Here is a 25452-nt window from a genome sequence, read left to right as displayed (position 1 = left end):
ATCTATCTAGTCTTAAAGATATTACTCATTTTTTGAAATAAATCTCTTCTGAAGCTTCAGAAAGCACTATGAACACTGACACTTCTGCAGAAACAGTACAACAGAAACTTCCCAAGCAGTATTATCTGTTGTTCTGTGGGGCAACAGAGAGTGCTTTATCTCTACACAGAGGTTTGAGCTCCAGCACATAAAAGCTAGATGCATTATTTTCATTAATGTAATCTGCTAAATATATTGCAAACAGAGTAATAAAAATGTCAAGTCAAACGTGCTAAGTTAAAATGCTGAAGATCACTAAACAGTCTCCTCATTTAAAAAAAAAAAAAAAGAAAAATACTGAAAATATTGAAAAAGATTACATTAGGACTACAAAGCACAAACTTTGAATGCCGTGGAAAAAAAAAAAAAGCAGCCCACAGGACTCTTTCAAAAATCCACTACCACCATCACATCTCCGTTTCTACTGGGAGTTCAAACCTGCTAATGGTCCACATCATGTTAAGATTCTCTGCAGCTTACAGAAATTGAATTTATCTGCCTGTAGACACGTTTTCAAAATGTGAAGGTGAATTTGTTTTTAGAAGATGAAAAAGGTGTTTAAACCTCGTGATCCTAGACTCGGGTATCTTACAAAGTTTCACTTTCTAACTTGTACATTCTGGTTTTGAAAGGTTTTTATTTATCATAATATTCCATATTAGGAAGCTTACCTTGTGCTTTTCCATAAGTGCCATCATTTCAGTTATCTTGTGTTGACATCGGAGATCAGTTTCTCTCTGTGCTATTGTTGCTTCATCAGCAAGTAACCTCATTTTTTCTACCTGTTAGTAACAAGGTTTGTTTAATTAATGCAATCTATATACAGTCTCATTTAGTGAAGTCTTCATCTGCTTGGAAGATCCTTTTCAAATCCCGCATCTTCTATACACTTTGTTAAAATAGGAAAATAAAACATAGATTAAAAATACATCCATTCTTCCGTGGCGGACAAGTGTCATTTTGAACCACAACGCGATTCCAAACACTCGTGTAACATTTCTTCTATATTCTGAACAAAAAAGTGTGGGCAGGAAAACATAAATATGAGAAACATTATTAACCTATTTGCTTATTCTGTGTTTATACCAAGAATAGAACATCTGTGAGCAACATCTTGACAAAAAGATTTTTTTAAACTAGGTTCTTATTTTTAAAAACATGTAAAGAGTGCAGATTAAAGGATTTAGTGTTCTAAAGCTTTGTTCACAGGCATACACAAGAAGTACCATTTATGTTTAAAAGACTACTCTGTAAGTGCAAGGAATCTCATGGATATGGCTTCATAAAATATATCAAGCATTGATCTTACATCAAAAACTAATTAAAAGTTGCAGAAAAAATTAACAACTCTCACCTCTTCAACTAAGTTCTTTTCAGTTACTCCTTTTGCTTCGATTTCTTTTTGATAAATGTCAACTGTTGCCTGATGTTGCTTGTTCATATTTTCCATCTCTAACTGTAACTTATTCACCTTTAGAGAGTGCAGAAATATAGTTATTTGTTCAAGAATAAATATGCCAATTTTTTGGTTTTTTTACATCTGATGTAAATAGAGCCACTGTACTTTTCAGGTATGTGACTATACTACTTCCTATTTAATGTTCAGTTTTTATCTTAAAGAATTGAACTTTGGCCTGAAGAGAGTTAGAAAATACTTGTAGAAACTACAGCACGACAGGGAAGACAGCCCACTGCAGTTCTGTCCATCCCAGTCAACAGAGCAGTCCTAAAACTGGAGCTAGCAAATGACAAAGAATCATTACAGTATAGAGGAACAACCCTGTAGCAATCTGACACTATCCTGCCTTTTATACAAAAGATCCTTTAATTTCCTTGGCATGGAATGCAAGGTAAGAAAACGAAGCATAATCAGTCGTACAATCATAGACTCCTAGAACAGCTGGGATTGGAAGGGACTTTAAAGGCCATCCAGTTCCAACCCCCAGCTGTGGGCTGGTTGTCACCCACTAGATCATGTTGCCCAGTAGCGTGGCATTACTGAGTAATGTTCAGTATTCTATCAGCAAAAAAGGAAAGGAATTTATTAGGATCATAATTCCTTGATAAGTGATGTTTCTTACAAATATCTGAAAGCCCTATATCCAATGACTGAAAATTGAAGCACCTTCCAAAAATCATGGGCTTATTTATCCCTGTAGAATCTATATCCTAGATCCGTAAAGCAAAGAAGAGTGTGCTTAACGTGTTTTATCAATAATTATTCAGAGACTTCAGAAATTCGGTTTTTGTGTTTTAACATTACCATACATCTGACATGAATTAAACTTACCTTCCCTTCATAACTACTTGTTTTCTTGCTCTCTGCAGTCATTTTCTTTTTCAGTACCTTATTCTGTTGAAGTAAAATAATAACTATAAAAGTTAATAGGGCTATGAAAAGTTTTAACCTCATACAGTAAGTCAGAATCCCAAAATTCCAGCTTTCAGCAAGCAAATAACTCTCTTCTTGTTTCCACTACAGATTCCAGAACAAATCTCCAAATGAAAGTGTTAAACTACTTTAACAATCAGAGAAAAGGAAAGAGGGTGTAGACTAAGGAACAAAAACTAAGACACAGAGTGTCTCCAGCTTTTGTTCAATGTAGCTTATATACAAACAAACATACTCCCGTGTTATGCTATTAAGAAACAACAGATCTAATGATCTATTGATTCGAAGCAAGTGGATCAAGAATTTTATCCTGGGCAAATACTGCTAATAAAAAACGTGCAGATGTCATAAAAAGAAATACAAACTTGGATGTTTTTATAGTACAGTTATTGACAATTTCTCCAAATGTATAATTCTTTTCTAATGAGATAGATCAAGTATGATCCCATAGATCAACGATATCGCATGCTAAATGAAAATAATAAAAGTTAATTAGAGATATTTTCACTGTAATTGCATTTTGCAAAAGTAAGAATGATTTTACAAATAAAGTAATTCCAAAGGTGACTCTTTAATTCTCACAGAGGAAAGATAAGGAAGGAAATGTTATCAATTACACAGCTACGCCTAAAGAAATCACACCAGACTAGGATTGCTGAAGAGTAACCTCAAAATACCACGTTTTTTGTATTCAGTACTTCTAAAAAAATGTACTTACCTCCTGTTGCAACTCTTCAATGCACTTTGTCTTATTTTCCACCTGCTTCTTCATATTATTCAACTAAAGAGATATTTCAAACATTAAGTAATGGTTAAAAAAGACTCAGTGACTTAGACACTACTGTGAAAGTTCTAAAACATGCATTTGAAAAGATTTGATTAATTCCAATGAGAATGAAACAAATGCCATGAGAATGAAACATGTTACAATGGTTGGAGTTTTTACCACAAAGTGCCACAAGATTTTTTCTAGCCCAATATCATGAAATTTAATAACACCTAACCAGGTCCTCATGAGAAAAACTCATCTACTTACCTTATTTTCTAGCATCTTCAACTGTCTTTCCTTTTTCAAAATTTCATTTTCAATACTCTTAGTCTGGAATTATATTTGTAAATCTAGTCAAAACATTATCAGAACTTTTATACATTCTTTAAAAAGAAAAAATATGTAATTGCACAATTGCTACTAAATACTGTGTTAAAATTTCAAAGCAGTTTCCTCAAAAAGAAGAATTAAGCTGATTCCCTGTTTTGTATTTATTTAAAAAAAAAAACCAACAAACAAAGAAACCATCCCACGTCCTAAATCCATTCTTTGAATTTTATGATAAAATTTTGAAATATGTTGTGATGTTAAAAAAAAGCAGGTGTGCTTTGAGAATACAGTAAGAAAGCAAAAACACTTAAGCACATTCAGTCTGAAACTCATATTACTTTCTGAGTATATGAAAATAATAAATAAAATGAGGTTCTAAATTTGCCTAAAATTTGACAAATCTGGACATCCCAGTGAAGGTGCTTGTCTTTGAAAGTGTTAGGGCTCAGGATATATACATATCCTGACTCAACTGGTAGCAGCACTGAAAGAAAACCTCTTTAAGAGAGAACATCCCTAGGTAGGGCTTTGCAGAAAAGGGAAAAAAAAAAACATCTAGATTACATCCTACAGGTAATGTTATATTTCAAATGAGAAACCATGTTACATTTTCTTCACTTTCATCCAGTTTGCTTTTAACCTCTTCGCCTCTCTTTGCCATCTTCTCTCTCAAAGACTCCAGTTCATTTCTAAATGCCAAATTAACAAATATTAGTAAATGTGTATTTAAGAATATTACTTTTTCAATACAGCTTATTTACTATTTATCCATGATTTATTTCCAAAAAAGAGACATTCATATATCATAGAAAGCAGCATATGAACACAACATTTAGATTAACCACAAAGGAAACAAACCTACTTCCTTTAATTATATTGTAGGCTGATATTTACTTTTACTTGCCTGAGTTGACCATTTGCTTCTTCCAGGTGTTCTACTAACTGCTTTATATTTTCTTCTTTTTCCCTTTGATCCTAAAAAAATACCCACGTAAACAAAATAAGTAAAATTCAAAGTGACATCTTAATCAGTATGGTGACCTGCCATATTCACAAGGGTAACTGCACTCATATTGTATTTTAAAGAAAAAAAAAAAACAATTCAGATACTCTGCAGAAATATATCATATTGTAGTTTACTAAATGATTTTTTTAAAAATATAACCCTGTCCTTTAAAAACAGATGGAAGTTTACAACTCACCTCATGACTTTCTTGCAGTTTCTTGAGTTCTGTAGCCATATCACTTTTCTCTTGCGCCATTTGTTCTTTTTCTAATAACAGTGTATTGATATTCACTGTTAGTTGCTCATTCTTTAGTCTAATTTAGAATAAACGGTCAAGAGAAATAAGAATGTGTACTTTGAAATTTCTTTTTAAATATTTTTATTTAAATTTTATTTAAATTTATTTATTTAAATGTATCCCTTATAAAATGTTACTTCACACTGAAAAAGTCCAGGCCTGAATCTTGCAATCTTTGCAACAAATTTAATATAGAGCCACAGTGACAAGAAAAGGCAGTAGGAGGATGAATGAAAAAAAGTCAGTTGTATAAATATAACAGTTCACAAGAATGTAGTTTAACATCCACCTCAAAGCAGTTAACGGTGATTTCAAAAACACTCTAGTTATGTTAAAACAACTAAGACAGAGATATAGAACAATTAAATACACAGAAATACATAAAATGTACGTTTTAAGTATATAAAGGATGTAATGCTGTCTGTGTAAGTAAGTTAAAAGTTTTCATAAGAAAAGAATCATAGCTAATTTTGTTCTGTATTAAAGTAACTTCTCTATAACACTGAAAATGATTAAATCAAAAATGATCATACGCCTCTCGTTCAAGATCTGCATTCAGTGTTGTAAGTTGTTTCAAATAATTTTGTTCCTTTTCAGCTGAACAAGTCAGCTGTACTTTCAGATCGCACATTTCTTTCTGTAGAAGAAAAACAGTATTTTGAGTGTACATAAATAAACTACAGTTCAAGGAAGCTATCAGAATTGAACTGACAACACAAAGCATTAAGATGAAACAAAGCCATAAACAAGACAGACTTCATCTTTACATCACTCTGATGTAATGTGGAAGTAGTGTGGGACATTAAACTCTGATGTGAGTGAAAGTGTGTCCTCTATTTTATAGCCTAAGTAGTCTGCAAACTGGCAAAATTACCTTTCCATGGGCATTTAAATAAAGTCAATATTTCCTCCAACATCATAAGCTTTTGAATTCATCTTATTTAAAAAAAATAACAGAATTCTACTATTATGTGATAAGTACATATTTTGGATGCATTCTGAACTACAAACTGAAACTCTTCCCTCAGAAATTTGTTGTTGTTACAGGAGAAGGCAAGCTTTTTAATGTAATTATTATTTACATATAAAGTATATAATTTTATAACACATAAATGCTTTGAAAATTAATTCTTCTGAATAACTAGTGATACAGTGAAATCATATGTACTGGTATGCAGTTAATTTGAACACGGAGAGAGAGAAAAAGTGTGTCAGTATATATTTCGTTTTTAAGCGTAGCATATAGTGAAATTCTGGAATTTCTTATCACAGAAGGCTGTAGAGACTAATAGCATGAGCAGAGACAAAACAGATGAGACAAGTGAACATGGAGAAGTCTATAAACTGATAACAAAGGGAACTGATGGGGATGTCCCCTCAAATATCCTCAATACAGTTACTGTAGGAATGTATGGAGGATGTACTGTAGCTAATAACCAGGCTCCTCTTCTACCTAGTAACTCAGGCTGTCATTGTCAGAAGCAGAATACTATACTGGGTAGACCACTGCCCTAACTACATGACATTTATTATGTTACATATATACACATATAAAAACAATAAAGTATTTACGATCACCCTTTATTCAGACCTCTCTAACGTGAAGAATATTTTTCATTTCGTTTTCTCTGTTCTGCAAATTTTCAACAGTAGCCTCAAGATCTTTCTTCTTCACTAGAAGTTCTTCAGCTTTTCCCTGTTTAAGAACATTGATGAAACTCAGTTTAGAAAATTCAATGCATACTAGTACATAAGGAATATTTGGTAAATCACATTTGGTAAAATGCAAACCTAGTTTCACATTATCTTAGTTTAACTGAGATAGTTTCCTCTGGGACTAGTAAATACAAGATCGTAACAAACATAATCCTTCATTAAAAGTATACTTCATATAACTCAGATTTCTGTAACAGAAAATGAGCCTGTGTCAAGGTTAGGCAGCATTCACAAAGTTCAAAGCTGATTACCTCAGGAAACTTCCTTATAAGGATGAGAACACCATGAGAATACATGGTGTTATAACCATAAGACCTTCCAGCAGGCTCAGACTCTTAAATGTTTTCTCTGAAAACGAACATGTATCAACACAATAAGCAACGCTTCCTAGATAATGAATGCTGAAGCATGGAGGAAACATCACCGTAATTAATACCTCTCAAACAGTAAAATAATTGCAATAGACTTGTGAAGTAAGAAACCCATGAAACCTATGAAATTGCTTATTGGCTCCATCATTTTGTTACACATAAACTTTTCACAAATCCTACTGCCTTTCCTGGTTGGTGTCAGAAGCTTGGTTATCCTTTAAATAAGTGAGGCCAGCCTTTAGGAGGCTTAATTTCTAAAGGATTATTATAAAGAAAGCCAGCCACTCAAGGAATTATATTTACTGTTGAAATCTAATTAATCCTTCAGGCTTAAATATCAAATGCCTGGTGTTCACAATGAGTGAGCTAATGCTCATCACACACACAAAAAACATATTTTTCAGAAAGGTATTTTTCAGAAAGGTTCACAGTGAGGAAGTAGTGAGCACTGAGCATAACTAAAAATAGGGAATCTTTATGTCCACAGAGAATGGTACTTGAATAGGTGAGAATGAAGGTGGAAATGACCAGAAATCTTCACTAGAAGAAACAAATCAAGCAAAACAGAAGAAAGAATCAGGCCCTTCAAAGAAATCAGCAAAACAGTCTGAAAGACAGATAAGAAAGCAACATTAAGGCATATTAGACAGTGTTTATATGTCATGTAAGGTACTCATGAGGCAAGAGAGACTTCACATAAAAAGTAAATGCCATGAGACTAATAAAATGAACATTTACCAGTGTTTCAGACAGCTCTTCAAGTTGCATTTCTTTGTCACATTTTAGTTTAGTCATCTCTTCTACAGCACATGCAATGTAAAGTTATTGAACAGAAAAGAATTTAGATATACAGCAGACAATAGAAATAATGTATCCTTCTGCAGTACTCAGTTATCAAAACTTGTTAAGTTCAGAAATCTAAAAGCTAAATGATAACATAAACTATCACTTACTCTGAATGTAGAGTTATATATACGTATAATCAGAAAGTTGTTAGTGAGTATACATCTGAACAAAAGCTATATATCCATCTAAAATAAAATTCAGAGCTTATTATGTTCTCCGCAACCAAGGTTTCAAATATTATAGTGTGGACTGTAACAATGTATATAAAGGAATAGCTTTGATGTATTGATGCATCAGCAATTTTCTAGAAAAAACATCTGGATATGCTGAAAAAAGAAACCACTTATTAGTAACTTTGAAATGTCTTTTCTACATGCATATCCACATTATTGGTATTTTTTTGCAAGTACAGAGCACCAAGCTAATTTTTTGCTCTGTTGTTATCACAGGTCACATCTCACATTGTTCTCCACAGGCCTTTATCAGCAATTTTTGAACAAATTTATCTTTATATTCCCTCAATATATATGAAACCATATTTCTCATCTATCGTATCAGGACTGTTAAGACGTATGCTGCACATTTTGCAAACAGTACCAATCTTGGTTTGGGGGCAAAGGAGTGCATAACTAGAAATCACAGGTGTAGTGGAAATGCTGTCATGGCCTGAAACAGTGATGGAGCCCCTGGTGGGAAAGCAGGGCCAACCCAGGGGAGCTCAGGTGCATGCAATGCACCTGTGTAATCAGAACGGGTGGAGCCAGGATCCACTCCTTCCTAGACCTCATTTAAGGGTTGGCAGTAGAGGTGTGGGTATCTTGCTGGGGATTCCTGTATACCTGAGGTTTTCTGAAGGTAAGCAGCTTCTTTCCTTTATTTCTGTGCCCATGGCTGTTGCATATGAGCGCATTCTTGCTTGCTGCAGCCTAGGACCTTGCTGCTCTGCTGTTAATGCTGTGCTTTCCATTGCATTACAACAGGGCATCAAAGTAATATTTGAAGCAACTACTGTAGGTGCAGTTCCACATACTATGGGGAGAGCAGTCTGCAGGAAAGCTTAACGCAGGTGTTTTGTCTCTGCTATGTACTACAGAAGTCATTCTTGGAATCTGTTGTTCAGCAGTCTAACGCTGTCTCTCTGAAACTGGTTTGGAGCACTATCAGTCTAAACTGGAATAATGTGAGAAACCAAAATGACTTCTAGGAGTGTCTATGTATGTGTGGCCTTACTCTTGAAGGTCTGTACAGCAGCATTGTTTGATTACTGGCAGCTACAATGACTACCAAAGAAAAGGGACGCAGAGTAAAGCAAACTTAAGTTTTCCTGGCAGGTAAGGAGTCCGGTAAATCCATTTTTTCAAGCAAATACTACATAAGGACAGTCTATTTAAAAAAAAAAAAATAAAAAAAAATTCTTTCTTTCTACTAATCTTACCCAGCTCAGCAGACTTATTTGTGAGCTCCAATGTAAGCTGTTTTGACTCATCTTCATATTTCTTCAATCTGAATTACAAACATTTTCTGTTCAGTCAGTATACAGCACTGCTTTTGAAAGTTTGAGGACAGTAAGACTGTCATGCCACAAACACTTCAAATATATAGCTTTTCAACAGGCAGATGATATACCAAATACGTATGACATAGATATAAAATGTATCAACTCCCACCTGCACAACTTCTGTACAGCAGATGTTAAAGTAAACAAATACATGCATACATCCTTACCTCTTTATGAAAATCAGGAGGACAAGGATTTGCTTTCTCATAGACCAATATCAACTAGCATAATTTTAAAAATTACATTACATTCTCTGCACTCAGACTGATGTGTCAGAATATGAATTTCACCTTCATCTCCCTTTGTTCTTTGGTCTGTCGTAGCCTGCAACCACTTAGAAGATACCTTAATGCCAGGTACACAAAATCACTGTTTATTGAGAAACTCAGTTGTGGTAACTTATTAAAATACACACCTACTATTCTATTCCCATTTTTAGAAAAGTTTTAGTTGCTAAGACTTTTTTTAACATATGCGTAATTCTTAAAATTACAGAAGACCTGAAATACAGGAATAATAGAGATCAGTATTAAACAGTACTATTATCACGTAAGGAATAATATCATCCTCACTAAATGTTTCATTATTAAAGAACTTCTACGTTTCAGATGAGATGGCTACTCTAGTCAAGAACTGCATCCACACAAAGCCGAACAGTACAACCATGTGCAGGGATATCTAGAGGAAAGTTGAGGGACGTTGGGACTAGATCATCTTTAAGGTCCCTTCCAACCCATACTACTTTATAACCATCTTTAAGGGCTTAGAATGCAAATAATTAGGCAAAAGACACTTTTTTAAAAAAAAAAAAAAAAAAGGAACTGGGGACAAGAAAATGATACCTAAATTAAATGATGACTAGGTGACTATACTAACTTTAAATCAGTAATAAGTTCTGTATAAAAAAAAAAAAACCCAAGTTTTTACACCAGATAATCACTTAAGTTTTATTCCCAGCAGCTCAGTGATCTAGTATTTTACCCATAAGAACAGTCTTTGATTGTAAACTGCTAAAATTACCTATTTTGTTCTTCTTGCAGCAGGGTTTTTAAATTGTAAATAGAAGTCTCAAACTCTTCTATTGTGGATGCGTGCAGAGCCTTAGCTTCTTTACATTCTTCCATCTGTGTTTCTTTCTCCTGAGTCACCTGAATTAATGCTTTCACTGTACTCTGCAATTCAGTTTCTAAGCTTTCTTGAGTAGCCTACAAAACAATTATCATTTCCAAATACACAGCCAGCTACAGTTGTTCTGTATCTAGAGTATCGGTAACTATTTATGCAATTAATAATCTAATTACACTGCAAAATTAGAAACAAGCTATACCTCTGTTTTTTGCAATGAAATTTTAGCTTCTTCCAGTTCTGCCTTCAAATATTCTTCATTGAGCTGAGACTCCTTTAACATTTCACTTTCATGTCCTGTGCAGAAAATATATATTATTACATTTAGGAAAAATGTTTTCTTCAAAATGCATTGATTTGTGTTCTGCAGATAAACATATTCCTGCAACTTAATTGAGCTGCATAATATATTCATATAATTTTTAAGGAAAAAATTCTACAAGAAGATTATTCAAATTAATAAGTAACAGTATACAAAATGTAAAGTTGCTAATACTTATAAAATTTAAGAAAATGCAGTCACTCATGTGCCTGGAATAAAAATGGTACTAAACTTGCCTTTTCTCTACCCAGGGAAAGAGAGGCTGAGAACCGCCTCAGTTCTAAGGAACTAAGGTACTTGCATCATATAGTAAAAATATTTTGTAATATAAATAGCTTTAGAAATACTGAAAACCAAGTTCTAAAGCTTAAGTTTCCCCAGCCACACCTGAGTCTAAGTTTGCACAACTGAAGTATTTTCCCCTTGCAGTCTTCAAAAGCTTTCATTGCTTGACTCATCCTTGAGACAAAAGAACCCTTCAAAAATATTATGCTTCTGATCTCAGTCAATCCTCTGCCTATTTCAAATACATTCCATTTAAAAGCTGTAACACTTTGGGGAGTTATTTCACAAAGATTTGAGAATATGTCTTGTTTAACATAGAACATCTGTGGATTCCTGACCACTTATTAGATGATTGAATTTAAATAGATTAATGCGGTAACCAGGAAAAACACTGTTATTCCCACGTGTTTGCTATCCAAGACCAACGGAAGCAGAACACTCCCAAAAGTACAGGCAGGGCTGTATCACACCCTGGTATATCTGTCCATACTTCTGTTCTGTAAAAGGAGTGACAGAGTATGACACCTTTATAGCTGCATAACCGTGTGCATGCGAGCACATGGAAAAGCAGGAGAAGAAAAGTCCTGCACAATGAAGTCCTCATGTCAGTACAAAAAGAGGGTGTTGTCTAAGCCTAAAGAGAAAACCTTTGTTATGAAATAAGGGCCTGTATCTTATGTAAAAGGAGAATATGCTACAAGTCCAGTTCATGCGTAAGCAGAATCTTATTCGTTTCCAAATGAGAATAAGATTTGAAGGTCCTGGAGTTCTCCTGCAAACTAGTACCAGGATGAAATCATCATCATTCTGCTTTCCATACTTTTATAACCAAATGTATTTTTATAGAGCAGAAATAACTCTTACTTTTTGCTTCTTCCAAGTCTGCAATTTTATTTTTTGATTCCTGCAGGTGAGTCTTGATGTCTCTTATTACGTCATCTTTTTCATTACACCTTGCAGTAAGAACTGAAATCTAACAAAATTAAAATAATAACAGAGGTCTAAAAAAGAGGATACAGCTTCATCTTCACTTATTCACATGAGTAGTAAACACACTGCTGTATTTCAAGTTAAATAAAGTGCCTGAGTCTTAAAGCTCTTCAGTTCAACATCAGAACATAAATTCCAACAGACTAAGGATACCAGAACATCACTGAAGGTAGCAGAGTCTGATGGAAATACAGCTCCAAGTGTTATCTTTTCCACTTTTCATTCATTATTGATGTCCCAAAACAGTCTGTGCATCTTTGCAATGTCACATCCATCCTCAGAAAAAAACAACAGCACTTGACCTTCCTGGGCACCCTGCTGTTTAGTCTCCTGCTTACAAATTAAAACTGTATCACAATTAAATTCTCAATTCCATCTTCCATCACAGACATCTTATCACTACAAAAGCCTACTCCAATCTCAGACTCCTAACCTCTTACTAATCTGTGGCCTGCTATGCATCATAATCATTCTTCCCACCTTTCTTCTTACCAGATATGAACTATACTTTTCTTACTTATGAGGACTGGTAAATTCTATGCTTCTGCACAAGCCACTTTTTTTTTTTTTTTTACAGGCAAGCTTATGTTCAGGAAACAAAGCAAGTATTTGGTGCTTATGTGGTACTGTTAAATCCCATCACAGAAACGTCCCTCATTACGATACAGCAGCCAAATTCAAATTTTATTTGAAATAACAAAAGGAACACACCATCAGAATGTAATTTGCAATATTGATTTCCATCCTTCCAAAATACAAATATTTTGCAAACAACAAGCACTTTTAGAATAACAGTAATATCAGTGAGTCCTGAAAGCAGACAGACTTCAAATATTAAAGGAACTGCAAGATCTGTTGCTAATATAAATCTGTATGTATTAGATTTTAAAACTGAGCAAACCTGCTTTTCCTTCATACTGACTTCTAGCTTGCATTCTTTTTCGAAGTTGTCCATTTTTTCTGCTGCTTCTTTTACTATTGATCAAAAATACCAAAATATCAATAGTTAACATACTGGCTAAAATATAATTGAAGGGACATGCAATTTCTGTTTGAAGATTTACAGTCATACAACTGTACAGCTGGTTTGTTAAAGAGGCCTTGTTGAGGTCTTTTTTAAAAATGCCTTTCTAATCAGACAAAATGCCTTTTGTGCCGACTTTCCAGAAAATTATCCCATTACCACATGTATTTGTTAATAGGTTGTTATAAGAAAAATGGCAGAAATACATGTGTAAAAATGAGGAAGGCCCTTAGTGGTAGATAAAGCAAATATTTGATTAAAATTTCTATACCTTTAATGTAGTAGTGCATTAACACTTAAATAAACCAACCACATAAAATATGTAGTGATTTACAGACAGTTTAATCTATGAAGTACAAAAACTTTTATTGTCTGTTACAAAAATAAGGTTCCAAATCTGACCTAGTTGAAAAAACAGTGAAGGGTCCTGACATAGCAGGCAGCACTGGTAAGACAGGATCCAGGCTTTGAGTAAAATAGTTTCAGTATTGATGGAACAATTCATCAGATGCAGAATTTAAACCAAATTCTGCATGTAAAATGTAAAAGTGTCTAAAAGGAAATCTGAGATGTTGCAGTAAATTTACCTTTCCTAAGAAATTTGAAAGGCTTATCCCAAAGTAAGAGAAGCTGAGGTGGTATAAAGCCTGACAAGAGGAAGCAGTAGGCTATACCTCAAGGAAGGCCGTAACTTGTTTTACAGGAATAAGACTCAGGTAAGAGACAAGAGGTTGCCTTATCAAAGAGACTGAATTTAGCTTGTTTTCTTCAACATCTGTTCCTTTAAAGTAAATAGTAATAAAATGCATTTACCACTATACTACCACACAGTGAGGTTCTAGGACATAGTTTCAAAACAGTATTAGTGTTAACAGTTCACTGTTCTAGCACCCTATCTTTCCAGCCTGAAGCAGTAGCAATAAGATCTGTGAAGCCTGCAGCAGAAATGCAGTAAGCAGAATTCTTACACTTGAAACACGTTTCCAGTCTGGTGTTCTCTGCTTGCACACGAAGCTCTTCAAATGCCGCTATCATCCTCTAAAAATAGAATTTGATACATACATTCACATAAAACTATGTACTTTCAGTAATAAGGAACAATGTTTGCGGTTTAAAAAAAAATACTATTACATGCTTATTCATATACATAAAGAAGAAAACACTTAAAATCTGAAGTCAGAGCATAAGCATATTTCGAGTTAACAGATGCTTTTTTTTATGAAATTGGATGTTTTAGAAATTTTATCTGAAGATTTAAATAATTTCAAGGATGAGATATTTTTGCTGGTCCATGTTTGTAGATCCCTAAAATAATTATTATGCCATGTGCTCACTGACTCTGTTTAATATAAAATTTATCATTTACAATGATGCCTCATGTTATAAGTTAACATATACACATAAGCCAGATATTTCAATACATGCATTTAATTTGCATTACATTTGAGCTTTTTAACATGCTGTGTCACTTACTTCAATGTTGTTATTAAGTTCCTCATATAGTTGTCTTGTTTCTTCTCTTTCATGTTCATCTATCAAAACAAGAATGTATGCTAAAGCTTTCCTTTTGGAAAAGAATGCCAGCTGTTCAAGCCATTATGCTTAAGCAGCACAGTGAATTAAAGTTAAGGAACTTTAAAAAGGCTCTCGTCCTATTAAAAAAACAACCACATTACATAACAGTGTGCCAAAAGTTACACATTTTATACAACATAAAGTTTAGCACTTTCCATCAGCAGATACCCAAGACCACAGAACGGTCACAATACTTCACCTTTTAATGACTTCAGTTTTTGAATTTGTTTTCTTAAGTGAAAAATAATACACAAATAGAAGACAGTGAACAGAACAGTGAGAAACACAGCTATCAAAGGAGTACAGTAAATGTAAACACAGCTGTTTGTAGAAGTAAGGCTAAGAAGGGACACATACTTTTTAAGTATCCAGGACCAAGTCAGTCAAATTTTAAAGATCAAAAGTCAACAACATATTTTTAAACCTCAAGAATTTAAATTTAATTAGGTTAGCCAGCTTTCTTGTCTAGGCCAGTTTAGTGTGAAGAACATATAACTGCTCCAAGCAGTTTTTTAAGATGGTAATGATAAATAAATTCATTTACTGCTCCAAAACAGGTATGAAGTGCCACCCAGAATATCTTAATATATTCAAGGTATATGGATGGTGCTGACAAACATGACAAGCTTTCAGGAGAGTAGCACTCCTCTCGAGTGGAACTAGTAGCTGATCAGTATTGCTTACAGTGCCTAAACTTCTATCAGAATTTACATAACTAAAGAATTCCTAGGCATGTAACCTTCTAGCAAATACTAACTTCAGAAAATCCCTGAATTTAGCATTACAAAACAGATGTATTCAAACTCTTACTGTGCTTCTGAACTTTAGTCTGATGCACTAAACCTCATATAGCTTATCTCAACCACAGAACTTATTCAGAACTGAATGATAGCTTTTTCATTCATGAATTTAGAGAAAGCTAGAAGTAAATTTACTTTTATAAATCAAGATTTAAACAGCATTTACATTTGGTGGACTTCTCTGTGAAGTGACTGCACGTTTCTTTGAGTAGGTTACACAGATGTCTTGAAGCACTGTTTCTAAAAGAAGACAAAGAATACTATAATGTGCAGTCACAGGAATGCATTGGAGTTTGTATACTCATGTAGTAATGATGTGAATGCTTTAATTTTATAATCTAAGTTAAATTTAACTTTCCATACTAAAGCAGTTCTCAGTATGAAAATCCATTATTTTAACAAAAATATATTTGACCATTACTTACTCTTTTAAAAGATCTTTATTTTCACATATCTCATCTTCCAGTTTTAAACTTAGCTTTTCATTTTCAAACTAATTTCACGGGAGACAAATACAAAATACACTGTTATTGGAAAATATACGTGAAATATACTTTCAATTCTCAAACCTCATATAAAAATTATTTATTTGCTCCCAAAGACAGAAATCTGCTTAGTCTGACATTACACACCAAGACAGCTTTTATTACAGTTTGTATGAAAATATAATTAAAGCAATAACTCTCCAAGAACTTAAGCACTTAAAGGCATGCTATCCAGCCACGCATTTGCACACTACGTGCATGCCTTCTCAGTAGAACCATTTTCTTGAGACGAAAATTAAATGATCAAAGATGACTTAGGTTAGCAAATCTAATGCAAACAAACAGCAACAACAAGAAGTAAAAAGGGCTGATAAATTATTCAAAATATATATTTCAGTCACGAAACTCTGCATTGCTACCAACTAGATAAAAAACTGGGATAAAGCAAGAGTGCACTGCTTCTGTATGTGTTGAGCATAGAAATATGCCTCGGCATAGTTTACACAGACCAGCAGCATGAAAGCTTATTCAGTCTTGAAGAGGTTTCTGCAGCCCTACAGTATGATGCACATGTGAATAATGCAAAAATGGAATGTGTATTGTTAAAGAAAATGAACCATTTTTAAAAACAAAAAATGCACTTTTTCCCTTCAAAACAGTAGAACTATATGTCACTGATTCCAAGCCAAGTGGTTTCTTTAGAGTCATCACAAACTTTTAAAAATGATTTCTTCAACCTCTATAGCAATCTTCAACAGTATGAACAATATTTTCACACTTCAGGAAGAGCTTTCTTTTTAATTTATGTATTAAACACATGTTGTGCAATACTGGCCTGCAATTCTTGAATGGCTTTACGCTGTGCTTCAATAATCTTTCTATTTTCTTGAAATTTTCTTTCCTTCTGCTTTAGATCTGATTCTACAGCGAGTTTCCATCGCTTAATCTTCTCAGCCTCTTTGTAGAGTTTTGAATACAATTCATTCATTGTTTCCATATTCTGTTAAAACAGGTTCCACAATTTAAATCTCAAGTGCTATTTAATTAAGGAAGTTTTGCATACGCATTTATCTCTTAGCAATATCACAACAGCGTTTTTTTTTTCCACTGATGGTGACACAATATTCTAAATGCGGGAAATGAAATTCATGTATCCACTGTGTCTGTATCAACAGACATCACAGAATATGAAAGTGACACAAGCACCAGTGAAAAATATCCAACTGCCTTCAGATAGAGTAACATTGCTGGACCGATAGCTCTAAAGGTATAATAAACTGCACATCACCAAAAGTCAATAAAGTTTTGCTAGAATCATCAGTGGAGCCAGGATTCCTTCTGTTAGGCTCTTCATAGCACATTCCCACTCTTGTAAATCAGATACTGCTAGGTTAAGAAGCCTCACAGATCTTGACACAATGTATTTCTGCAGCAACTCCTATACAAAACAAGACAAGGTACAACAGGCATTGTGCTCTTAGAACATCTTTAAAGTACTGTACAGGCCATGCTTGATCAGTGGCTTAGGCAGGTAAGAGCAGAACAGCAGGCTACAAGGCAGTTCTGTAGGTGGGTATAATGTCATCTCATGCCATCCTTCTTTTGGTAGCATTATAGTATTTTTACAGTTCTGAATATCTAGTTCTAATGACTGCTAGGGCAAAGGGAAGTTCCTTCCTCAGGGATGTGAAAATCACTAAAAGGACTGCAAGAAATATGTTCTATTTTCTTGCAGCAACCAGCATTTCCTTCATAGGCAGCACAGGAAGCTACCACAAAAAAATTAGTTTTACTGTTATACTAAAGCAGAACATTAGTAAAAAGAACATAAGCATCAAATGCTTGAGGTAACCACTCCACTAAAGACATTACTTTATCTATGAAGTCAGACGAGGTAACTAGAATAATCTACTTTGATTTTCCAAAGGATCTTCTTGACTTCAACCCTTGTGCCTTCCAACAGACTATTCAGAACCAGATTCACAAAAATATGTAATTGTCTTACTACGGTTGAAACTTCCAGACTTTCCAGCACTATTGTTTTTAACTTTGAAACCCTCTTAATATCCAAAGATTTATCTGAAGGTACATTCATTGAATATTAAATAACTTTTCTAAGTGACACAGCTTTAAACAGGAGACACAGAAAAAAATGATTCCCCTCTCACTACTTCCTCTAGCCCCGGAGTATGTGCTTAACAGTGCTTTAAATTAGGTGGCCTTAAGAAATCAAATATGCAAGGTTTATACTTAAACGCGAAGTTTATACTTGGCTGACCTCTTCGTCCACATCAGAGCAAAGTTTTGTTTGCTGTGAAATTGCATCTGAAATGGGAAAAGATTTTGATCAATGCATTTCCAGAAAAACAAACAAACAACAGCAAAAACAGCAGTGTGGCTCTAACAGTACTACAACTATGAAATCGTAAAACTAAGGAAAGACACTCAATATATATATATTTTAATTATGATAAATGCTTACTTTAGCCTTACCTGCATCAGTGATTTCGCCATGGCTTGCTGCAGTCGTCATTACAAAAGGTAAATTAAAATCATCACCTGGGCATTTGTTAAAATCCTGCAAAATTTAAATATTACTTTCTTACAGGTAGATTTGCAAATAAGGATTATAAAACTCCGAAAAACATAGCTAATGTAAAAAATGGCATTTCCCATTAATAAATCAGCTGTCAACTATTCTGTAAGCCCAAAGGATGGGTGATGGCTTTGGAACTCTCCTGCTTGCTTCTTCCTCCACAGCCGCTTTTCCAACAGCTGATCTTCCATGTGCTTTACAAACCGTGGCCAGACAAGTGGTTGTTTCTAATGACAGTTATGAACTTAGTAGCTATTGCATGCCTGTTTGCAGTTGTAAAGGATTCAATACACCAAATTATTTTTATCACATATATTTTTGCTTTATTCCCAGCAGGACTTCTGAAACACATCAGATTAGGTTGAAGCACGAAAATTTGACTTTACGAGGTGGTTTGAAAGTCGCATTAATTCATCTTTTAAACAGTGTAACTCGTCTCCTGTCAGAACACCGTATCTGAATCTAAATACATTTAATAGGAAGTGTCAATACTTGTTGTATTCACATAACTCCGTGCATTGCAGTGGATCATTTTCACTGCACACCTGACCTGGTGGGACTGATAAGTCAGAGGGTAACGCTATCTGGCTGTGTGTACTTCCCACTGAATTAGCTGCACCAAACATGTACATTTATTTGTCATCCGTGTTGTACAGTTAAAATACATGGCTGATGGGCGAGATGTTTCCTTCTGGTTTTGTTGGGGGGAAAATAGAGTATAAAAAAAAGTAAAAGCCTTGGGCATTAGATTCGGAAATGTTCACACGCATCCCTCTAGCTTTCATTAATTTCAGCGCATGTAGCGTATGCATGCTTGTGTTCTCCTGGGCGGAGGTACAGCGGTTCGCGTGGGCACGGCTCCTCACGGGACAGCTCTGAGGCCGCGCCTCGATTACCTGGCACGGCTCTGCGGCCCGAGCGCTGGTCTGGGGTTTGACCGCAGACACCTGACCACCGCTCAGGCGCGGCGGCACGAACAATTTAAACGGTTTTCCTTTTTCCATAGCTTCGGAGGAACGGGTAGCTCTCAGATCCGGCGCCCCACCGCGAGCGCACCATCCGCTCCGCCGTCCCCTCTCGTCCGGCCGCTGAGGAGAGCAAAAAGGGCGGGAAGCGGCGGCGCGCGCTGAGGGCGGGACGGGGGGCGGGTAGCACCGCTGAGGGGAGCGCTGCGCTGCGGCGGTGGGCGCCGCCTAGTGCAGCTCCCAGACCTCGCAGAGCAGCGCGGTCAGCCTGGGGTCCTTCGTCCGCCACGTCACCAGCACCTCGGCGTGCGTATGGTTCAGGGTGCGCAGCTGCGTCAGCCGCCCGATGAGACGGGCGAAATGCTGCGGGTCCTCGGGGTGATGGATCTTCGAGTACTTGTAGAGGATGCCCAGGAACGGCTCCTGCAGCTCTTCCACGTGCCGCTTGTTCCTCAGCAGCGGGCGGTCTGCGGAGGCGCGAGGCACAGCGCGGTCACTGCGCGCCCGCCGCCGCCGCCTGAGGGGGTGCGGGGCAGCGCGGGAACCGCCTACCTGAGAACAGCACCGTTGTCGCTACGAGCAGAGCGTACTCGGTCTCGGTAACTTTCAGTTCCCCCATGCTTCTGTAGAAGTAAAACAGCGCGGTGATGAACTCCTCGGTTATACCTTGAAAATGGAAGAAGATCATCAGAGTGCTATTGCATTAGAGGCAGGTGGTGCTGTTAGGAATCGTTTGTCCTCTTGTTTTAAAGTGCTAGGCTGTTGCATGGGATAGTTAACAAACGTAACAAAAATTGTTTTAATTACTAAAGCAACGAGTAAAAAAGAGCTGTATTGCATGACTTGCTCCTGCCATGCACGTGTGGTGCCTGAGGGCATGACACACTGACACGTGTGATGGAGAATAGAGTTTGCAGTGCAAAATTCCTCCAAGGATTGTGGGTCTGAGGCCTTTGTTACCTGTGGTGGTAGTGGAACTCGGACTCTCTTCGCTGTGAGACATTTCAATGGAATATATGTTCTTATCAAGGTTTTGAACGTGACAGCATGTTGCGTGATCAGAGTGTCTGATGTGACCTGGAACGAGAGAGGTGGCAGCTCACAGCCAAGTTTAACGCGACTTTACATGCTGGTCTGCATCTGCTTTGCGGACAGATCTCGAAAATGTGCAGATTTTTTTCAGACCCAGGCAGGGAAAAGAGTTGCTGTTGGTTTTTTTTTTTTGAATCCTACCCTAAGTTCATCATTACCTTCCTGTTGGTCAAAATCTCTTGTGTCAAACTTGACACAGTATAACATTAATGTAGCTAATATTAACCATCCACCTCATAATTTGTGCAAGCAATGAAAGTGTTGCTTTTTGGTAAGGAGTAAAGCAAAAATCCAGTTTTTTTTCTTTTTGGATACTCTGTGGGAAAATGCCTCTAAAAGGCATTTACACATTGCTGGCACTATTATTAAGTGCTGTGCTTTAATAGGGAATTACTTCAGATTCGTTAAATTGGAGGTTGTTTCAAAACAGCTGAACTCCTACTGGTGTTTATGGAAAGCTTGTTAGTCCAACTTACTTTCACTTGATGATTGGCATTCGCTAATTCTTTGGTTGTATATCTGAGCAGAACACAAAAACATGGCCTCAACCGTTGACCCTTTTAGCAGTGCGATTTGATCTTCACTGGCTAAACTTTCAAATCCTGCAAAGAGAGAGACTTGTTAAGAATCAAGGCTGAGGCAACCTTTAAGCACCTAACATGGACTGATAGAAATGATTTTTTAATAAATACCTTTACTGAAAAGGAGGCCCCACAGTTAAAAGACATTTGTACAAAACACTGTCTAATGGTCTTGCATTCCTTCTTGCTAGTTTGCAGGTTAGAAAATAATTATTGTTGTCAGTGTCCAGTGTATGTTTTTGTTGCCTACAACGAATTGCAAACTGAACTGGATTTCAGACAATGTGTTAAAACGGGGATTCACTCAAGATGGTGTTTTGAAGTCAAAGTACTATCAGAAAAACATCTCTATTCCATGTCAGATAATGGGGGGAAAGAATCAGAATAAGCTTTTGAAGAAAATGCTTTAATTTGTTCTCACGTTGAATAAGTGGTAATCACAACTGTTAGTGTTGGAAGATCAAGTAGTCAGCTGAATGGGACTTTTCTTAAAGCCTGTATTTCTCTCAGATTGACGCCATGAATACAGCTTCTGCTTCTTAGAAACAAGTCAGACTACTCCGTAGCACTTCCCAAAGGAAGGAACTTACCTGGGAGTCTTTTTGTGAAATCCACTAACACTTGTACGTGGACAACTGCTGTCTCAGAGAGGTGGAGAAAGCTTTCCTCAGGACTTGTGGTTTCTTGTAGCTGCGTGAAAGAGCATTTAGACATCAGATATAGCCAAGATACGTTGCTTAGAATAATAACAACTCAGTAACAGAGGCTGATTGCTCAATATACATACAAACTTCCTTGCTTCCTCAAGGGGAATGGTGTATTTTTGGTGTGCTGCTACAATGTGGTCAAGAAGTTGATGTTCCCCTGGAGTAAGTTCCACCTTCTCCACAGTCTATTAAAAAAAAAAAATAGCAAACCAATCAAATCATAACGAGTTAAGGTAAACTAAGTGATGAAGAAGTTATTTAAAATAGAAGAATATCCCACTTTTCCAGATCTTGTTGTAGATGATACATGCTTACTATTCAGTCCCTCATCTTCCAGTTTTATGTTGCAAAGAAAACTGCTCTTTTGCTTGAAATTCTTTCTGAGTCGCTTCGACTTGCACTGTACTTCAGTCAGCAAACCTGTGAGGCATGGAATTATGTATTAATGCATAATTTATAACAATTTGAAATCGTTACTGTTATTACAATGGATGAGTCTTACATCTCAGGAGCTATAAGGAACTATGCTTCCTAGAGAATATGGAAATGTACTGTTGATTAAGTGAGTTGCTGTTCAGTATCCACCAAAGGCCTGAGTGTTTGCAGTCTTCTCATGTTATCTGGTTTGTGATTGTGACATATGAGAATTTTTCATGACGATTTTTTGCAATTTTTTTTAATGCTTTGTTCTTCTTTCCAAATGTGAAAGTGCATCTGATAAGCTTGGATGGCTGATGGCTGCCCTATCAAAGTTCAGGATACCGAGCTGTCTCGTCAGTACTTTCTGTTTTATTTTGTAATGTCTTTGAACAACAGTCCTCTTAACTTCAGGAGCTACTTCCCAAGTATTGCTAGTTTCTGCACGTGAAGATGCTACAGGTGCTACAGACTTAAACTTTCCCACAGTGAAATTAAGTTTAGATGAATACCACTTAGAATCACAGAATCATCTAGATTGGAAAATACCTTTAAGTTCATCAAATCCAACCACCTAACATTACACGTCCCCCACTGAGCTGTGTCCCTAAGTGCCACATGCACACATCTCTACCTCCAGGGACAGTGACCCCACCACCTCCCTGGGCAGCCTATACAATGCCAAACCACCATTTCCATGAATAAATTCTTCCCAATTTCCAATCTAAATCTCCCCTGATGCAACCTGAGGCCGTCGTCTTGCATTCTATCGTGAGAATAGGGATTGAACATAGAAAAGGATTGATCAGGAGGGAGCACTCACATTCTGCTAGCATTCCCACAGCTTTGCACTTCTTCAGGCGGCATTCCTGACACTTCCTCCGCATGTACATGTCCATTTCACAGTGCCCACCGTTCTTGCAGCGATACACTGCATTTTTGGTTATGCTGCGTCTGAAGAAGCCTACGGAAAAGAATCAGGTTATGACTAAAGGAATCTAAGGAGATTTACCTCGTAATTCAAAGTTTTGTTATTTTTTTGGCAATGAAAGCATTACTTTCATTTTAAATTTTCTTTGTAATGATTTAATTATGACATGTTCTTTCTGAATAATATTAATCACAGTTTTCCTTAACTGATCAAGACAGCTCCCATATTAATAACTGAATTAATAGCTTACTAACAACTATTAAGAACAATAATTAATGATTTATAAAGAACTTTAATAAATTCCCATAAGAAAATATGCACCCACTTAAATAGGCACTATTCCAATGAATACTCAATAGAAAATTCAGTTTTATTAAATGCTCTTATTGAATATATACAGAGAAAGCATTTCTTCAAAAACGTTTTAAAAACACGAATCTGAAGGTATTACGTTAGACAAAGGGTTCCTTAGGTTAATTTCAGTCCTCCATAGAAACGTCATTTTAATGAAGTTTGTTTGTTTAAATGGCAGGTATGCAATTCTGCTCTGAGCACTGCGGAGAAAGATACAGATGAATCTGTTTGCCTCTTACCTTTACAACCTTCACAAGTAAGTGCATTGTAGTGATAGCCAGATGCTTTATCACCACAGACAACACACAGCTCTTCCTGTCCCTTCAGTCTCAAAGAAGAGTGGTTTAATCTGGGCCTTTTTAGTCCTTGAAATCCACTGTCATCAAGGTGGGAAGCCACGAAAGGAGGTTTGCTTAATTCACAGTTACTGATTATATGTTGCCCATCAGTGTATTGAGAGTCCAGGCTGTATGTACTGTATTGGGATTGTGAAGGTTGTGACTGTAACACCGGAGAAGGAATTTGAAGTGATGAGTATTGGCAGTAAGGTGCAGTCTGAAAATCAGTGTCTTGCAGCTGATAATTGATGTGCTCTGGTAAAACATCTAGATAAAAAAGAAGCTGAAAATGAAATGTCAGCCTAGGGAATATCTTGACGTCAGCTACTTGAATTTTTTTTTAACCATGTAAAGATTACATATTTAAGCACAGATATTAGAGGAACGTATTTTCATAAAGGCAGTCTGGCATATTCCTTTAAAACGTGCTACCTGTAACTACAACTAATATTTAAGTGAAATGTTAAGCGTACTAGAAATGGCTTGCTAAGTGTCTGGGCAATGTCATGTGACTGACATTGGATTCTTGTTAGTAAATAATTGAATATTAGTTCTGAACTGAGTATATAGCTACTAGATTTATGCTTAAAAGTAGTTTTTATTTAGTTGTTTGCATTAAAGAAGAATGTTTTCTCATAAAAAGAGTATTTGTTAATCAGTTAAATGTTTATTGTTGGTATATGTGTTTCAGGCATAGTTTGGAAAATGTTGTATTATAAGAATCTGAGAAATTATAGAGTGGTAAAATTGATTGTGGCGGGAGTCTCAAAGTTGAAACTCAAAAGAGTAAAAAGCAAAGACCTGTTTTATTTAACATTTTTCCACACATAATCCTTTATAATTTTAATTATTAAAAAACAAAACAAAACATGTATGTACAGAATTATGAAGAGAGCTTCTCCCTGCCTTTCTGGCTGTAGTGTTTTAACTTAATCCAACCCCCCTTAAATGTACACCCCGGTACTGAAGAGCTCATGCAACAGCTATTGTTTTTCATTGTTCAAATCTCTAAAAAAAGCTCCCAGTTTTTACAAAGTGTTTTGGAGGTCCTTTTGTTTTTAATGGACTTTGAGTCCTGCTCTTACTCACCCATAATCAAATTAGTTATTGCAATTACTGTTATATAAGATATAGAATACCCTTTATATATTTATAATGTATTTGGAATACTGTAATGAGGCCTATATCTTCTTCATGCCATTGAAAGGAAGACTGTGCCACTAACGTTTATATGAAATGATCAGTTGGCATAATCACACTGTGTGCAAAAATCTGTATAAACATATGCTCATATATTGGAATGCTCTTTCTGTATGGGAATGATTGTCAAATGTGTAGATTCCAAGAGCTTGTGAAGTTATACTAAATTTAAAAAAAAAAGGGAATTTTCACAGACATTCATCTTACTTTGCTGTTTTTTTCATAATATTGAAACTTAGCATTACTTACCATAATACTGTATGGGCTCAGCAAGACAATACCCATCTGGTACAGTGACAAATGTATTTGCCATGTTCTGCTCCCAGTCTCACTGTTTCAT

General features: G+C 35.9%; 2 protein-coding genes across 4 annotated transcripts in view; both read right to left on the bottom strand.

Annotated features, from left to right (window-relative positions):
* Positions 1–19511, bottom strand: part of SYCP1 (synaptonemal complex protein 1) — a 22789-nt gene extending 3278 nt beyond the window's left edge. For 2 of the 3 annotated variants that reach the window (XM_021377333.1, XM_021377335.1), the window contains exons 1-23: positions 19424–19511; positions 18425–18509; positions 18210–18256; positions 15872–16931; positions 15613–15686; positions 14545–14603; positions 14040–14109; positions 12949–13022; positions 11922–12030; positions 10653–10747; positions 10346–10530; positions 9203–9270; positions 7660–7721; positions 6426–6530; positions 5368–5471; positions 4733–4850; positions 4435–4505; positions 4138–4219; positions 3468–3530; positions 3150–3212; positions 2330–2392; positions 1394–1510; positions 711–821 (exon numbers count right to left, since the gene is read on the bottom strand). In XM_021377333.1, coding sequence (XP_021233008.1) covers positions 711–821; positions 1394–1510; positions 2330–2392; positions 3150–3212; positions 3468–3530; positions 4138–4219; positions 4435–4505; positions 4733–4850; positions 5368–5471; positions 6426–6530; positions 7660–7721; positions 9203–9270; positions 10346–10530; positions 10653–10747; positions 11922–12030; positions 12949–13022; positions 14040–14106 — 1557 coding nt within the window. In that variant the 5' untranslated portion in view covers positions 14107–14109; positions 14545–14603; positions 15613–15686; ... (2 more) ...; positions 18425–18509; positions 19424–19511. The other variant, XM_021377334.1, reaches the window with a different exon arrangement.
* On the bottom strand, positions 18825–25452 carry LOC110388250 (bile acid receptor-like). The gene is given in 10 exon segments (XM_021377336.1): positions 18825–19959; positions 20045–20158; positions 20453–20569; positions 21061–21186; positions 21756–21855; positions 21953–22057; positions 22153–22292; positions 23113–23253; positions 23814–24179; positions 25362–25452. Coding segments are annotated over 10 exon segments (1539 nt in total). The 3' UTR covers positions 18825–19720.

This window comes from Numida meleagris, chromosome 25, assembly GCF_002078875.1.
Source record: "Numida meleagris isolate 19003 breed g44 Domestic line chromosome 25, NumMel1.0, whole genome shotgun sequence".
Classification (NCBI taxonomy): domain Eukaryota; kingdom Metazoa; phylum Chordata; class Aves; order Galliformes; family Numididae; genus Numida; species Numida meleagris.
The sequence above is the reverse complement of the archived record's forward strand: the minus strand, read 5'-3'. Positions and strand labels throughout refer to the sequence as shown.